At 42.0% G+C, this 18,046-nt stretch overlaps 1 protein-coding gene across 1 annotated transcript in view; it reads left to right on the top strand.

Moving 5' to 3' along the window:
* Positions 1–18,046, top strand: part of LOC138265302 (cytochrome P450 2J2-like) — a 120,087-nt gene that overhangs the window by 54,428 nt on the left and 47,613 nt on the right. The window contains exon 4 of the mRNA XM_069212910.1: positions 6,653–6,813. Within this exon, the coding sequence (XP_069069011.1) occupies positions 6,653–6,813 (161 nt within the window). The remainder of the gene's footprint in view (positions 1–6,652; positions 6,814–18,046) is intronic.

Below are 18,046 nucleotides of genomic sequence, written 5' to 3' on the forward strand. Positions count from 1 at the left end.
CCTGAAAATGCCACTTCAGAAAGGTCCTAACTGTTTGTTATTTGCAGACCGTACATGGGTCACATGACAAGGTGTAGTTGGCAATTGGCCTTTGGGTATTTCTCCCAGACAGCCACAGAATAGAGGCACAAGGTAGGCCAGGATGGGCAGTCCCAGGCAAGATGGGGTGGAGATGTGCATAGCCCCACTTGCTCATCAAAAGATTGTACCTCTGCTCTTACAGAAAGAACCTCACACTAGCCTATTGTACCTGCTGACAAACTGGGACCAGGGCAGGAAGGCAAGAAATGTGAGGTGAAGCCTCCTTAAGTTTCTTCTACTTCAAAGGGGGCACCAGAAATAAAAAAAGGACTCTCAAACCCATTCTTCAGTACCTATGGATACTACTGAAGAAAGACTGCCCTCTTACCCCCTGGACTACCATGCTACCTGATGCCTGCCCTGCTGTCTGAGAGTCAAAACTGGGCCGTCAACCTTCATCCTAACCTAAAGTGACTCCAAGGGTCAGCTGACTGACCTTCTGTTCTGAGCTACAGGGACCCAACAAGCCCTAGAGGTCCCTCTATGTATGTGCTTAGCTACCTTGCTGCAGCTGGACCAGTGTGGACCTGCAGCTGGACCTGTGTAAGCCCTGCTGGCCTCTGCTGGAGTGAATTCCTGATCCTGTAGAGGTGCTTCCCGGGTCTTGTACCTTTGGTGTAGCTTAAGTTGAGTTCCTACACCTTAGTGTAGCTTCAGTTGAGAGAAATCCCCAAGTTTTGGGCTCTTTGAGACCGCTGAATGGGCCAATGAGCACCAAGTTCTTGCTGCCTGCGATGCCTGGTAATGTGAAGCTCCTGTCAACCTGACACACTATAGCATTGCCAGCCTGCATTAACCACCAATGCGAATCTCAAGGACCAACAGTCTGTGACACCTGACAGGATCTTCATTGTACAGCAATTGCTGCCCGTGACACCTTGTCTGCTCTACACACTACAAATATTACCATCTGCGATTGTGTCCCTGCTCCTCGCGGCCTCCTCCATTGAGAACGGAATTGTTCACACTGAACTTTAAAAGATAGCTTTTTTAGGTGGACCAACCTGGTCCCTGTATCTGGCCCGTGCTCCATTGTGGTCGGCCTGAACTTGTGACTTTTACCCAGTCTTGCACGACCAGATAACCACAAGTGGCGATTTATGCTTTCAGGCGATATACTTACCCAAAACCTTCTAAATTGCATATCTCCATTCTGCTGATTGGATGTTTGTTGTTTGGATGTCAAATTATTTACTAAAATGTGTCCAATGTTTTCTAAATTACTGTGAGTCTTTTCTTGTGTTGTGTTTTTACTATATTGCTGTTTGTGAGCTCCATAAATACTTCACACATTGCCTCTAAGATAAGCCTGACTGATTTCCTACCAAGCCACCAGACGTTTGAGCACAGGTTAATATAGCGACAGTTTCTGGTTCACCAGGGCGACGATTGAGGCTGTTGCTTGAGAAGGGCTCACATCCCCTCAACCAGATACCCAATTCCTCACAGCTACACTCTTCAACATCCAACCTGTCTGGTTAGCATCTATTTCACCTTGTCTCGCAAATTGATCTGACATTGCACACTTTCATATTTTATACCACTAGACAATGTTCAACTTTACCAGAAATAGATTACTTAAAGACTCTCTTTCTTCTTCTGTCTTCTCCTGTAGCACTTTTTAAATTTCCCATGAAGCCAAACCTCTTTCCTCTCCTCAAATAGGGAAATCCCCATATTTGTTTAGTTGTGCAATAAGCTCTACTACATAATACTGCATGATGTGCAACTCCCATAAAGTTGGAGAAGTCTTCTTTCATTTTTTACGAAGCAAGCCAAACTCCATCCTACTTTTCACAGGGTAAAACATAAATGGGAATTGACACTCAGCTGGTATTGTACCAAACACTTCTTCTTTATTCTAGCTGTTGCTACCTTGTCTTTGCCTTTCTGAGGGAAAAATCAATTGCAGCATCACAATATCATGTTCAACCTTTAACACTCAGCAATTATCATGAGTATTAAAATTGGTAAGGCAGTGAGAACTGCCCATGAACAGGAAATTAAACTCGATACCTGTTGAACACTCTCATTGTCAAAGTTTGTACTTTCTCAGAACTGGGAAAACTAGCTGCATTTTATTTTCCCAATTCCTTCTAAAGCTGTCTACAACTGAGATTCCATATGCATTTAGTGCATCTTCCATAAATGACTTATCCACCAACCTAAGATTCAGCCTCATCATTGTAGACATCCTCCTTGAAGCTGACACAATTGCTTTATCATTTCCAGTCAAAGAGACTGGCAAACAACTGTTCAGTGTCAGCAGGAAGTCCTCTCAAGAATGCTTCCTCAGTCGTACCAAAAAAAGAGACCAACTACATCCACAAGATTATCCTGGTACATCTTAAATGCCATCCGAAAACCCTTATTTGGATCTTTGGCAAACATATTTAGCCATCTTCATATCCAATTCCAGTGTGAGACAGTGTTTTTCACTAACAGGAGAACATTGCTGACTTACCCATCTACCATCTTACTTTCTTCATCTAGCAAGTAAATTCCTAGAAACAGAGGGCCTCATTACGAGTTTGGTGGTCAGTGGACCACCATGTTGGTAGTCCGACTGCTGCGACTCTGGTGGACAGCCCGCCATATTATGAGTTTGTCTATATGACTGCAAAAGGACCAACAGCAGTCCACCGGCCTCACCATGCTGACTATCAGTCACTATGGTGGCGACCGCGGCAGACCTTCACCGCAGCAGTAAATGTTAGAGATCCCAGCAACAAGACCGCCATGGCTATCATGACCTGCCAGACTGCCAAGTTTTCATTGAAAATTCCACCGCCATGAAAAGCTTCATGCGGTTTAGGTTAGGGGCCTAAAACGGGGCACCAGGGGGTATGGCTGCATGGAGGGGGAGGTGGGGGCCCACAAAAAATTTGGAGTTCTTCGTTGCACTTTCCAAGTGCATGGCATGGTAGAATAGGTTGCCCATTGTGCTGACAGGTAAGAGAGCATGGCCAGCAGTGGCTCCATTGTACTGCCACATGCCTATGACCACCAGTCACTTCAGCCTTGTGTAGAACTCGTAATAAGGCGGTCCTAGGACCGTCGGCCAGGGACACTTCGAAGGACAGCAACCATGGCAGTCTGACAGTCGGACCACCTAACTCCTAATGAAACTCATATTGGCCACCAGTCTTTAGGTTTTGTGCAAACTTAGTTTCATCCTGATAATCCCTGGCTAACTCATTTTCTGCATCTTAAACTGGTTCTCAGTCTTTATCAAACATTCCTGGATTATAGTCAAAATAATTGTCCACATCCTCAATTTTCTCATCTGACAGCATATGAACAGTTCTCTTCTTATTTCTTTTCTTAAGAAGATGGTCATTGGCCTCTGCAAGCCTCTCCAACTAGCTCTGCATATTTTCCAGAACAATGACCCTTAAACAGCTGTATGGATTCTGGCCATTTGTGTTAAACCTGGAAGGTAAAGGTTTACTGTGAATCACACATAATTTGACCGTCGAATCTTGTTATAAAATCTAGATCCGATGGTGGTCGACAGGAAATCCAACAGTAAAGACACAAAATGTAAATCAAAGTACTATATGGGAGGTCTGTCTAAGTGAGCCTTGCATCCGTCTGTGTTTCTCATTATTAGTACCTTTGAGCCTGTTAATAATAAAGTTGGGGATTTCTTGGATAGCTGTGGGGCTGAGGAATAGTCGGTCAAATCTCTGAATCACACACAAATCTACAAACCAATTAGAATTTCTAACAAAACCAGCAATTTTACAACAAATTCAGTAATATTTATTAAATGTTTTGTAGCATGTCCACCTAAAGACCATGACACAATAAGGCTGCATTAAATGGCCACAGGTTGTATTTCATTTATCAGGAATACATTGGTTATACCATAACATAGTTGTAAGTATGCCTATGTGAGAGTTATGTAGGAGGCCAGTAAAAGGCCTCAAAAAACAGAACTGGTTTTGGAGTGGAAAGGAACAAGGGCCATCAATGTCGAGTGGCTGTCATCAACACTGCATATGGCTGCTCCTGGTTAGCCCTCAAGTACCCCTATCAGATCCTTTGTAGCACTTTTATGAGGTAATCCAACGGGATCTAGCATATATTCCTAAAAATACTTATATTTTTCAGGATAATAACCTAGTTGGAATTAGACATATTTAGGGACAGTTAGTCTGCATATGCCTTGTTCTCTAGTTTTTTAAAATAGCAGGACTGAGCATCAAATTTAGGAGCAAGATAGAAGCTCAATCTTTCTAGGCTTATCTGTGATCTCTAGCTGAGAGGGGACACTTTCAGGTTTGCAAGAAGCCAGGTTTTCACAGAAACCTAGTGGCTGGAGTGTCATTGAAAAGAAGGCTGTCAATGCAAAAGGATAATGACAGCATAAAGGCCTTTGTTTAGGATACACTTTAATTAGCGGGGTGGTGCTCCTCTTCCGTGACAGAATAAGGTGAATACAGTATAAATACCAAGCCTCAATCAGAGGTCACAAATGTAGAAAAAGATTAAGACCATGGGACAGGGTGGCTTCTTAAAAGGCTGAAATGTAACAAATTAAGAAAGCAATCGTTCCAGCACATGTAATATAATCCCAGTTGACTAATTATTTTTCTTTTCCTTAGTTGTTGATGTGCCACAAAAAATGACTTTACTTCTTATCTCCTAACTTGAGTTGTGGAGGAATAGGTTTTTGAAACTGAGAAGCATGCACTCTCCCTGGTAACTTAGCACCCATGCTGATGTGAGTGATAAATTTGAAAGTATCCTAAGTGCATACTGATTACACTTGAGATATCTCACATTGCACACTTACATAGATATAAAGTGTTGGCGCTTCACCTATCAGATGAGTTGTCCATACCTAACCACTTGAATCAGAGAGGCTAGATGATCTGAGTTTTTGTTTGTCCATTTTCTGGAGAAGGTTTTCCGACAGCAAGTAAAACAGGATAACTTAATACAGTAAATGCAAACATGCATTTGACCATTATATTGCACCAGCATTATTTGTTACCACTCAATCTGACATTCATTAGTTCTCTGCACACACCCCATCAGAGACAAATCTGAAGTAGTTTCCAAAGTTATATTGATAGTTATGCTTATATAGTACTATATTACAATCTGTCACAGATGAACCAGTTCACTGTCAAAATTACACACAAATGCATTGGCTTTGGATGTTTGTTCATTTAAAAAAAAGGTAACTTGAACCATATTTATGCAATGGGCTCCTAAATTGGTTTGCATTTTGTTTACACAACTTTCTCTTGGCTAGCATTCTAATAATACAGATTTTAGAAAGACAAGTGTGAAATACCATGACATTGCTTCTACAAATGTAATGTTTGGAAAACTTAAACATTTCTTAAACACAAATATTGAAGAGTCTAAAAAGGAAGTGGGCGAAAACCTGTTACAAGTTGATTTTGCAGAGACCAGATCGATATAATGTTGCAGCATGTACACTGGTGTTATGGTAATGTTAATGGGTACAAGAATATTACTAAATAACCATTTGGAATTTATTTTAAGCCCAACTGACAACAATTGTGGGCAACCAAATTTGACATTCATTGGTAACAGAATAGACCCTCTTGGAGGATATTCTCATATAGTTTAGAAGGTGATGCCAATCTCAACTTTTAGTTACTACTTGTGCACTGTGCTAGTGTTAACAACATTCCCTTCATTGAGAATACACAGCTAATAACACAATGTTCAAAGATGCTTCTTAAATTTGAAAAAGAGTGGCTTGAACCACATTTATTCAATTGTTCAATAGCTAAGTGATATACATCTTAAACAACCTACTTTCAATTATTCCCATTTATTAATGTAGACTGTAGCAAGGGATATAAAAATGATGACTTCCCCAACTTTAAAATTTTCTAGAACATCCTAAAGATTGTAAAATATAGGAAGAGGCATGTTTGAAACTCATTACAAGTAGATTTTTCCTGGGATAAACCCTACAAAAACCTGCACAGTGTATTCTGTATTGTGGGTGATCATGTTGTAACAGCATTTTTTGTCATTTTATGGTTTGAATTGATTTTTTTGTTATTATTTTTAAAGTATAAGTACTTATATGGCACTTGTATTAGTGCTGCTTATTTATCCAGAATAAGAACTCTTGTGCAACATTCATTATTTCAACTGTAATAAGTGTTTAGTATTAGCCTAAATTTAATTTTCACAAACCTACTTCAAGCCTTTAAGGAAGACCTTGACAACTCACCTATCTTTCCTGGAGAGTGAAAGAGGCTTCAGAGACCAATTTTCCACCACAGACTGAGTGCCCATTACCTTGGCTAGTGAGTAAGGAGGGAACACTAGAAATTGCACTATTGATATTGCTAGGATATCCCTGCATCTACAACAACTAGGGAATAACGTTGACAGCTATAAATTAAGAAAGATAATATGATAGTTTATGTTTGAAGCAATCTCTTGAACTCGTCCTCACAGCATTCTCAAACATTTGTTTTTCCTATTTTGACAGGACTTCAGATGTGGGTGCTGAAGCGCTCTGGCTTGTTGTAGCATGCTCCAGTAACTCATTCTCTTTTTTTGCTCACAGAGAAAATCCTAGATCCCTCTCCAGCAATCGTCCATTCTGTCACCAACGTGATCTCCGCTGTGACTTTTGGACATCGCTTCTCCAGAGATGATAAAGAATTCCTTCGACTTATTGAATCCATTGACGTTGCTACTAATATGCTAGCCAGCCTATGGGCCCGAGTAAGTGTCATAATAGCATCATACTCTATGTTAAATGCCATTCATAAGAAACATCATGAACTCAGATAGTTGTAGGTTTGAACAGAGACAGACACAATGTAAGCATTTCAATGAAAAACAGGGAAATAACACATAGGTTTTTTGTAATAGGTGTGGGGAGAAAAACGGACAAGATTGATGGCTATATATTGAAAAATCAAATGAGAAACATAAGCAGAGCAACGAGTAAGAAGCTAAAAAAAAGAAAAAAAAGAAAAGAGGAATGAGAGAAAGCTGAACTAAAGAGTGAAATGAAAAGGAATGGGAGAGCAAGAGAAAGAGAGGATACAACTCACAAAACACAAAGACAAACGCAGGTAGAGCTTAATTATAGAAGTAGTAGACGAAGAACATGTGCAGGGCCTGAACAGAATGAAAGAAAAAAAAAGCAAAGCTAAATAAAATGAAAGCTAATAAATAAATAAGATATATTTTCCAGAGGAATTTGGTACATTTAAAAAAAATAAATGATTGAATTGCTCACTTGGCAGAATTTTTGGAATTAGGGCACTTATCGCTATGTGGAGTAGCACGAAGTTCCAGAATTCTGCCATCTGGCACAAAGCGGTTTTTGTTTTCCATTTGCACGTGCAAGATTTGATTCTGGCACCTGCTCGCGAGTGTCAGTATATTGTCCGGCAGCATGCGCAAGATTTTGTGCCTGCTTGTGTGGCTTCTGGTTGTGACAACTCCATTATAATGCTGTTCGCAAGCGTGAGCACACCTCGAGAAAATTCTGTACTCGAGAAGCAGCTAAATTCACTTGAAAAGACATTTTCAAGTGGACTTTCTTCTCCAATGGACCGTTCAAGATGTTTTTAGTGCAATAAGCACTTTTTAAAACTTTTTTCCCAACATGAATGGAGTGCTCCAGAGACTCTAATTTCCTGTTCCTGTCCAGCAGGCTCCTCCTAGTGCTATGTCCATCTCCTGGTCACGTCTCACTTGGATTTAGAGGTGGAAGGATCAGTCTCTTTGTCTGCTGATATATACCTTTGGATTTGAGGACTTTGTTTTTGAGATGTCACACAAGTAAGTTCAAAAACTATTTTATAAGGGTGTTGTTTGTTTGATAGGGTATGCACCAGTATTTCTTTGTTCTTTTATTTGACTTTACATTTTTTTGTGGTGGATGGCCTGGAGCTTCACTAGAGGCTTAGTTATTTTTTGCATTTCATTTTTCACATTTTGTAAAGGAAAATGTTGCACAGTTCAGAACTTTTTCTCCTTGTTTGTTACATTTGCAATATTCACTGGCCTTGTCTTCCGACGGGCCATCCAGCCAGTAGGCCCAATACTAGTCATCAGTACATGAAAGAAATGTTTCTGTGGCACATGGTTTTAAAACATCATTTGGGGCAGGGACAGCATTGGATTACATTAGAAATGTTGGCTGGTTGTATTTCATGTTTTTTCTGCAACAAGTGTATATTCGATGCCATAGGAGGATGTGTGATGTAAAATATTTATAGCTCAGTTAATTTTTGTGTTTTGCATTGCTGATTTAATAGTAGTGTTTTCTTCCGTGTTACAATGCCTTCTTTGTCTGGCCAATGTATGTGTGAGGGTGCTTGCTATCAGCCACCATTTGTCTTTGTTGTCCATGCCATGTCGCCAGAGGCCATTTTGTGTAGCCTGTGTCCAAAGACTTGAATGTATTCTGTGATCTCCATGCCTACTTTCACATTGTTGTTGACCATGTGGCTGCTGGGTATTTTGTGCAGCCAGCATGTGTGTGCTCTTTACTTTCTATACCTCCTTGCTCACTTTTGTTATTAGACCACGTGGTTGGAGCCCATTTTGTGTACACAGACAGTGTGCTTTTGGCATAGGCTTGCATGAGTCCTTTGTTCCCCATGCATTCTTGCTCGCTAATGTTGTTTGACCGTGTGGTCAGAGGTCATTTTGTATACTTAGCCATTATGCCTTTGCCATAGGATTTAATGTATTCTTTGTTCTCCATGTCTCCTTGTTTGCAGTTTTTGTTTGACCATGTGGTTGGTGGCCATTTTGTGTGTCAAGACAGTGTGCTTTTGCCATAGGCTTGCACATGTTCTTTCTTCTCCATGCCTAACTGCTCGCTGTTGTTGATTGAACACATGGCTGGCAACCATTTTGTGTGTCCAGCCAGTGTGTTTCTGCTATATGCCTGTATGTTTTATTTGATCTCCATGCCTAATTCCTCACTGTTGTTGTTTGACCATGTGGCGGGCTGCCATTTTGTGCAACCAGCCTGTGTTCCTTTGCCGTAGCATTGCCTGTGTTCTCCATACCTCCTTGTTCGCTGCTGTTGTTTGACTATCAGGCAATCAATCGATCAGTTTTTGTAAAGCACAACTACTCACCCGTGAAGGTCTCAAGGCGCTGGTGGTGGATCTGACGCTCATTCTAAGAGCCATGTTTTGAGGTTCTTCCTGAAGATGGTAAGAGATGGGCTTTGTCTGAGGTGTGTGGGCAGGTTGTTTCCGCTCTTAGCTGCGAGGGGTGGTTTTCTGGATGGGTGGAATAGTAGGTAGCACCTGCTGGACGGAGCAGAGGGGTCTGGAGGAGTTATGGAAGTAGATGTGATGGTTCTGGTAGGATGGTCCGATGTGCATGGCCTTGTAGGTGTAGGTGAGTAGTTTGAAGTTGATTCACTTCTCTACTGGGAGCCAATGGAGGGTCCTCAGATTTTGGGAGATGTGTTCTTGGTGAGGGAGGTTCAGGACGAGTCTTGCAGTGGCGTTTTGGGTGAGCTTGCTAGTCACTTGGGTGTGGGTGATTGTTTTGCGGGATCCATTTGAAGATTTTGCAGAGTTGCAGAGGGTGTGCCAGCAGGAAGAGATGACTGCGTTTACCTGTCGGTTGATTGATAGGAAGGAGTCGAGGAAGATTCCTAGGTTGCAGGTGCGGTCACTTGGAGTACGTGGTGTGCTTAGCGATGTGGGCCATCAGGAGTCGTCCCAGGCTAAGGTAGGGTTTCCGAAGATGAAGAGCTCGGTCTTGTCTGAGTTGAGCTTGAGGCAGCTCTTCCTCATCCTGGTGTGAAAGTTCCTCTTAGCTTTGTCCGGATCTTAAGTGAGGGATATAATGAGTTGTGTGTCATCGGCGTATGACACAGTGTTCATTCCGTGGTCTCTGACGATGGCTGCTAGTGGGGCTATGTGTATGTTGAAGAGAATTGGGCTCAATGAAGGGTCCTTCAGGGCTCCAAAGCTGAATTCTGTTGGTTTGGATATTAAGCGTAGGAGGGTGACTCTCTGTGTTCTTCCGGTGAGGAAAGGAGTGGATCCATTGCAAGGCTTTTCCACGGATTCTTGCGTTTTGGAGTCTGGTGCATTAGGTGCTGTGGGAGCCCATTTTGAAGGCCGCTAGAGAGGTCAAGGAGTACGAGTGCTAAAGTGTGTCTGCTATCAAAGAGGGTGCGGATGTCATTGGTGGCTGCAAGAAGAGCTGTCTCCATGCTGTGGTTGCTGCTGAATCCAGACTGAGAGGTATCCAGAGAGTTGTTATCCTCAAGAAACAGTTGCAGCTGTGAGTTTATGCCTTTAACTATGTTCTGGTGGCCATTTTGTGCATCCTGCCAGTGTACGTTTACCATAGGCTTGCATGCATTTGATATCATTAGTTTAATAATATGCTTGAGCATCAATTTAGTATATGTATACTATGAATATGATGATGAACAGTGCTTTATAGCACATGCATTTTTACATGTTTCATCTGTACCTGCTTGCCTCACAATAGTTTACCCATGCAATCATCAGCAATTCATTATAAATTTATGATTATTTTGTATTTTTTTATTTTTTTAATTTTTCTGTTTCTAATTTTTTTTTTTTATGTAAATGTTTTCATTTTAATTATTTTATTTTATGTTGCTTTTTTTATTTTTATTTTATAATTTTGTATGTTATTTACATTTTTTCTATTCTTATTTTTATTGCATTCTGCTTCAAACCATCCACCATAGGTGCACAGCCATCCAACAGATTTTTGTTTTTTAGGTATAATTCAATTTCCTCCTGGGCACCCTGCATGCCATAGGGTAGGTGCACTGCAGACACATCAGCTTCATTATTTTTTTTTAATGATTATTCCATTTCAAACAAACCATCTTGCCTGCCATAGGCACACACTAACCTTCATTATTTTAAGCATTATTCAATTTACAAGCTATATCTTTATGTAGTGTTATCCTGATTGGGAATGAAATTAATATATATGGTATGATGGTGTGGTTTGACTTTAAAATGGTTGGATATATTGTTGTTTAATATTACCTAAGTAATGAGCCACACTAAATTATATTGGCTTTGTCTGCACTAATTCAAACTGCAAGGGAGCTATGTTTCACTAAATGTATTTCTTGTTTGTTTGCTTTTAGGTGAACAAGAGAAGAAGAGACACCACCCACAGTTCTGCCAAACAGAAGGCCTTTTTCAAAATCATGTGACATCAGTCTTTCAATCTCTTCCGCTTGTGCAGCTTACTGCCACTGAGAGCTTTAAGATAGCCCCAAAGAAAGGTGCTTCCAAGAAAGTGGCCACTGAGAAGAAGCAGCCTTCCGTCACTGGCATGCTGATCACAGTGTTTTTTGGGAGACGTGTGCCTACTGAACCGCCCTCCAGGAAGGAACCTTGGAGCAACATTCCTGCGTCAACAATACCACTCCAACCTAAGCCCAACCCTTGTCTGTCAACGAGGCAGCCATTATAATCATCGCAACACCAATGAGCAGTGACCCTTATTTGGATTTGTCCCTTTCTCAAAGTAGTACACAATTGTTTTAGAAAACAGAAAAAAGTAGACAGCAGCCGCAGCCAGCAACAGCACATCTTTCTGAAGTTGGAGCAGAACAGGAGGCTGAGTTTCCTGCCGAGCTAGAACCTCCTCTTTTAGAGTCATTGGCTCCTAGATCTTCAGCAAGAAAAAGGAAGGGTACTCTGCCATCTCCTTCAAGCACCACTTCTGATGATAATGCTGCCAGCACAGGCAAGATAAAAAAAAGTTAATGAAAGCCTTATTATTTTGGAAGTGGTTGAGGAGGACGATAACGATGACAAGCCAGTTTGTTTGTGGAAGTTGGCACAGGAGAGTCTGACATTACTCCTCGTATTCAACCTGCTCTGAGGGATGTGGCACAGGTAGCACTGCCAGCTCCCATATTTGAAAAGCCACAGCTGAGACCTGCATCAACCCCTACCTCAGTAGAAGTATGCACTGTAGAGAGGCTATCAACAATATATCCACCTACCTCCAGTTCTTCTTCAGGCATTGGCACTGACCACTAAGAAAGTACTCCTTCCCAGTTTAGGGCTTTTTTGGCACTTAGCAAACAGGATAACATTGCAGCTTGCTCCAAATTGCAATTGTGCTCCATTTGCCACACAAGTGTTTGCCGAGATAAACCTGGTTCACATTATGGTATGGAGGCCAAACAACCCATATGAAAAAACACCAGGCAATCTGATGAGAGAAGCACCTTAAACAAATTACTGACTGTGATTGTGGTGAAGGTGAGGAGAGCCAGGAAACATCAGCAACAAGTCCAATCATGGGGGACATCATGAGGACGAAGAGGATGAAATCATCCCATTGGTCTCCAAATTGGATTTGTTGCCACAGACAATGGCAGTAATATAGTCAAGGCCATGGCAGATGGTGGCTATTTGAGGGTCCTGTGTTGGCTCATTGCATCAATTTGGTTGTGCAAGAGTTTCTAAAAAAAGAAGACATAGTCAGCAACGTACAGACCATCTGCAGAAGAATCTGCACTCATTTTAACCATTCTTTTAAAGCCCTCAAGCAGTTGTGAATTATACAGCATGCTAATAGAGTACCTGTTAAAGCCCTGATACAGGAGGTGCCAACACGTTGGAACGCAATCTATTATATGCTGCAACACCTGTTTGAGCAACACAGATAGATCAATGACTCTGTCAATCGAATAGGATGGGATGCAGTTGGGAAAGCTATGCCCATGAATGCGGACAAATGGGTCCTAGTCAAATGCCTGACACAGATGCTACTCCCTTATGAGGTTTTCACACATGAAGTTAGCAAAGAGGACAATACAATGGGTCAAGCTATCCCATTGTTGCATCTCCTTCAGGACCAGTTAAAGAAGGTGTCTGAAAGGTTGTAATGCTAGCTCGCAAAATGAAATCATTTTGTACAGCATTTTCTGGACTTTATTTGGGTACTTCTTGGTGGAGTCAGTTAGAGCACTCCTTTTTGCCTTTCCTGCTTGCCTTATTGGAGGCACAGAGATTTTTCTCCTTTCCCAACTGGCATTTTGATTGGGCCAAGGAGAGGAGGATTTCAGCAGACTAGCACTGACTCTATGTGCCTGATCGCACATAAAAACAGGCCAGTGCGTGAAAGTGTGAAGTGAATGTGCCACTGGCACGCCGAAGGCAAGGCCGTCTGCACCAGTCCGCAGGGATGCTGCATGGAACCACCCTGGAGGGTAAGTCACTTGATTATTCCTGGGCTGCGTTAATGAGCTGGTGGCCAACAGAGGAGAAAAAGGCCCCCAACACTCTCCACCCAGCTAACACCTTGAACCATATATGTTCTTACTGCATTTGAGACCCTAAGTTTGTTGTAAACCCTGGCAGACACACTCATAACAGTAAGGAAAATCAGAAGGACTGGGGGGAGCCTGCTCAAGGGAAGATAATGTGTGCCCTGTTGAATGCCAGGTGCTTGGTCAAACGTAGTATTGAGATACATGAGTTGATTGAACTTCACAACATTGACTGTTTATATGTTGACAAATCTTGAACCAAGGAAGACTCAGGCTCCGATCTAGGTGGAGCCACCCCTCTGGGTTACTCAACTATCAGAATGGACCGGCCCTCTCGCAGAGGAGGGGGGATTAGCTATTATTTTGAACAATTCCCTTAACTGCATGCTGCAGCCTATCAGTTTTGAGTCAGCTAATGTTTGTGAGATAGCACAGTTTAGATTCAAAGACAATCTCTTTTCTCTGGACTCCGTATGTACCACCCTTCTTGTTCCTGCACTCAGTATATTGCGGTATGGGACCAAATTCTCAAACACTTCTTTGCTAGCCCTAACTGTACCATATTGGATGCCTTCAACTTCCATATGGAAGACAAGGAGTGTAAAGATGTCACCAATTAACTTGAGCGTTTGAATACTCTGAATCGGTTAAAGCTCCCACACAGTCTGCCAGACACTCTCTTGATGGGATTTTTGTTAATCATCCAGGCCTGAAGATTGGTGAGCTTCTTCTGCTTAGCTGGTCGGACCACATGTTAGTCACTTTCAATGTCAAACAACAGAGGGAAGTGGGGCAAAAACAGTGCACGCCTACTTCTTTTAGAAGTTGAAACAGCATTTCTCATACAGATCTAGAAGCTGCACTGGGTGAAACAGAGAAAAGGAATATCCTACTGACCCCGACGCCAGAAGACTTTAATGCCTGAGTAATCGAGGCTGTTGAAGATATTGCCCCATTAAAAATTAAGATGGGCACAAGGACCAAACACATCTGCACCCTGTTTCTCTGACGAATTCAGATGACATTGTCAAAGGCAAGAACGTAAGTGGAGGGCTACCCCTACTCTTGAGGAGAAGATGAAACATAAAGAGCTTATTGCTACATATAAATGGGCTATTGTGAAGGCCAAATCAACTTACTACACCAGCAAAATACGCTTGGCTAGCAATAATTCCAATTAATTGTTTTGGTGGTGAAAGAGCTCTGTAACCCTTCTGAAACAATCCCTAGAAATTCACAAAGTTTCTGCAGTAGTGTCACAGTCTATTTCAATGAGAAATTCCTTAAAAATATTTCAGAATTTAATACCAATGAGGATAGGATTCCCTCTTTGTGTGAGGTAGAGGATCCCACTGTATGAGAACCCTCTGGAATTATTCACACCTTTCCCCTAATATCGTGCACGCAGATCAGGAATTCACTGATGGAGTTAATGTCAAGCTCTTCAGAGGACCCTTGCCCCCCCAGTGTCCTTGAAGTGGTCCTGGATTTGATAGCCTCTTTTTTGGAAAACATTTTCAATCAGATAATTATGACGAGAGTCTTTCCCCAGCCCCTCAAAAAAAGCCAAATGGGGAACCAGATGACTTAATAAAATTGTGCCCACTTTTGCTCCTACCTGCACCAGCCAATTGTTTTAAAAAATACACGAACCAGACTTTGGTCAGATTCATTGCCACTCACGACCTTCTGGACCCCCACAGAATGGTTTCCGCAGTGGTCAAAGTAAGGATTTATCCTTGGTTGTAGCGGTTGACTGCTTCTGGTGTCAAGTGGACCAGGGTGGCATGGCCATCCCAGTGATGCTGGATCTATCTGCAGCATTTGATACAGTGTCCCTATCCTGGTTGGTGCAAATATTGCACCAGGTGGGGCTAAGGAACACCTCATTGGCATAATTGAGCTCTTTTCTTGCCCACAGAACCCAGACTGTCATCTGCAGCAATTTCAGGGAAGCCACTTTTCAGCTCCCCTCAGCGGTGCATCAAGAGTCCTCGCTCAGCCCCACCTTGTTCAATCTACATGTGGTGCTGCTTGCAAGTCTGGTTCAATCATTTGGCTTTCACGTTTTGTCTAACGCAGGTGACACTCAAATCATTGTCTCAATATCTGATAACTTGCTTTCTGTGGCAGAGAAGTTTAAACACTGAATGTTGGACATTGGTATCTGGATAAAGGAGAACAGTCTGAAATTAAATGCAGAAAAAACAGAGTTCCTTGTCTTTAGTCATAGCTCTCAGTGTGGTCAGAGGTTTTGGGGCCAGTTGTATCTGCAAAAAACGTAGGAGTTATCTTCGCAACAGACTCACTTTTAATACGCAGGCTTAAAAGACTTCTAGTTCTTGTTTTTACATTATTAAGATCCTGAAAAAAATATTTTCCCTCCTCCTATTGGAACCCAGAATGGCAGTAGTTATTGCTTTGATCATGTCTCGCATCGACTACTGCAATGCATTAGATCTAAACATCAATAAATCCTGTCTCAGGAAACACTAGGCTGATTCAGAACGGCGCTGCCTGTTTGGTACTGAATATAACTAAACGTCTTTCGGTGAGAGAAGGCCTGCGCTTCCTTCATTGGCTACCGGTTACGAAGCCGGTGACCTTCAAAGCCCTTCGTATGCTGCATTAGGCTCAGCAACAACAGCTTATCTACCCCTGAAGGCAGCCTTTCAGTGGTACTCTCTTAAAATGAAACTGAGATCCTCTTCTCAGAGGAAGGTGATCATCCCTAGGTTCCGGAAGACTAAATGAGGTGGCCCCACATTCTCTGAATGGAACATGTTGCCACTCTACATAGCCAGCATAAATTCCCATATGGCCTTTCAAAAGCAACTGAAGGACTCACTCTTTTCCATTCCTTAATTGCTCTCACTTTTGGCACCTTCTATCCATTAGCAGTGCTTTGACTCTTATGGGCATAATGTTATTTATAAATCCTAAAGACAATTACAAATACAAAGAGTACATATATGCCACTTGATCCATAGTTCAAAAAATGTGTGCCCACTTTCATTCCTTTTTCTGAAGGAAATGTTTCCAAATACAAGAGGTGGATTGTTTAGCAAGCCAGAGACCTGGAAGAAGAACGGCTGGAAATTAGAGTCCCACTCCAGAGTTCTCAGGTGCTGCCTTCAACTTCCAGAAAGGGCAGTCTTGCCTCAGAGCAGCCAACACCAGCAACAAAAAGACTGGCAATAACAGCAACAGAAGAATCAGACCTAACCTTTGCTTTGGCTTGGTTTCAAGTGGCAGGACTTAAGTCCAGTACAGACACAAAGGCAAAAGAGGTCGAGCCAGTAGTACCATGCATGTGTTTATTGCAGCTGGCGTACTTGTCACAGAGATAAAGACCAGTCTCTCTCCTTAAAATGTGGAGAGATTGACCATGATCAAAATGAAGCAACATTTCCTATCACATGCTTAGACCGTTCCTGAAACAGCAAAGGAGAAGGATGATTGATCAGAGTCAAGTGTGTTAGCTGACCAACTTCTGGGCGAATCACCAGAGTTGGAGGACAAACTCTACTTCCCTTACTGAGCATGCCAGTGCCACCATAGAACTTTGTAAATATTGAATGTTGAACATTAATGTTATGTCTGATTTATGTTGCCCCATCATTTTTAGTCACATGTATGGCTGGATTGGAGTTGGACCAATGTGCAGTGAAGAATCCTCCACACTTCCCTGAGGACATTGGAGACAATGCCCCCTACCTCTCATGCCTATCATTTGTTGGCATCACTTAGCAGTGCTGCCCCAGAAGATCATTGATATACAAGACTGCCAATGCCAAATTACAATGTGTTGCTTGCATCAAAGATACAATAGTGTACCTATCACCATACTTAGATTGGAAGTGGCAACTACAACTATTGCACTAATGAATCATGATATATTGAGTGAGTGTGAGTGATTATTGCGGATTTAAGTGGCAACAGGCAGCGAGGAAGGGTGTTCAACTAATAACTTTATTTCAATTAATTGCAATGTTTGGTGCCTGATGAGTGATCATTTTTCCTGAAGGTGAATGGCCCTTTCAAACTTATCGAAAATTTTACTGACTGATTCTACAGAGACCAGACCAGTCACTTTAGTTAACAAACACAAATCTACACAAAATACTTCAATTCTGTATCTCTACTTGTTCTTCAACATCAGTGCACTACAGGTCCATCTTGCTTGGGTCAGGAGTGGACTGTGACGGAGTCAAGAGTCAGGAAGACGATAGCAGGACTCAGGGCGGGACTACCTTAACAGCTAGAAAAAGGATGTTATCGACTACAAAGGAAATCATGATGATGAGGACTGTGAGGCTTAGTACTCTTCTGTGTGGAATGGAGAGGTGCGTTGATTTGGATAATGCTGCTGAGTTTGTGTGCTGCAATGCTGAAAAACGTGAAATGCCGCTTGTTTTTGCTCTGCCTCTGAGTCTTCTTGGTACAGTTCTCATGAAGCTTACCTTCCTTCTGTCCATCTCCTTGATTCTACAATACTGTTTCTGTTTTACAATCTGCAGGCCTTCTCCTCTCCTGCATGAACAAAAGGTGAAGGCTGAGCTCAACACTGCTGATTACCTCTGGAACAGTTCGGAAAGGCACCCAAGAGTGACAGACATTCAAGAGGAGGGTACAGTTGCACAGCCCAAATTGGCAAAAGAGTTTCATTTTGTTTTTAGCAAT

The sequence above is a fragment of the Pleurodeles waltl genome, chromosome 11, assembly GCF_031143425.1.
Source record: "Pleurodeles waltl isolate 20211129_DDA chromosome 11, aPleWal1.hap1.20221129, whole genome shotgun sequence".
NCBI lineage: Eukaryota > Metazoa > Chordata > Amphibia > Caudata > Salamandridae > Pleurodeles > Pleurodeles waltl.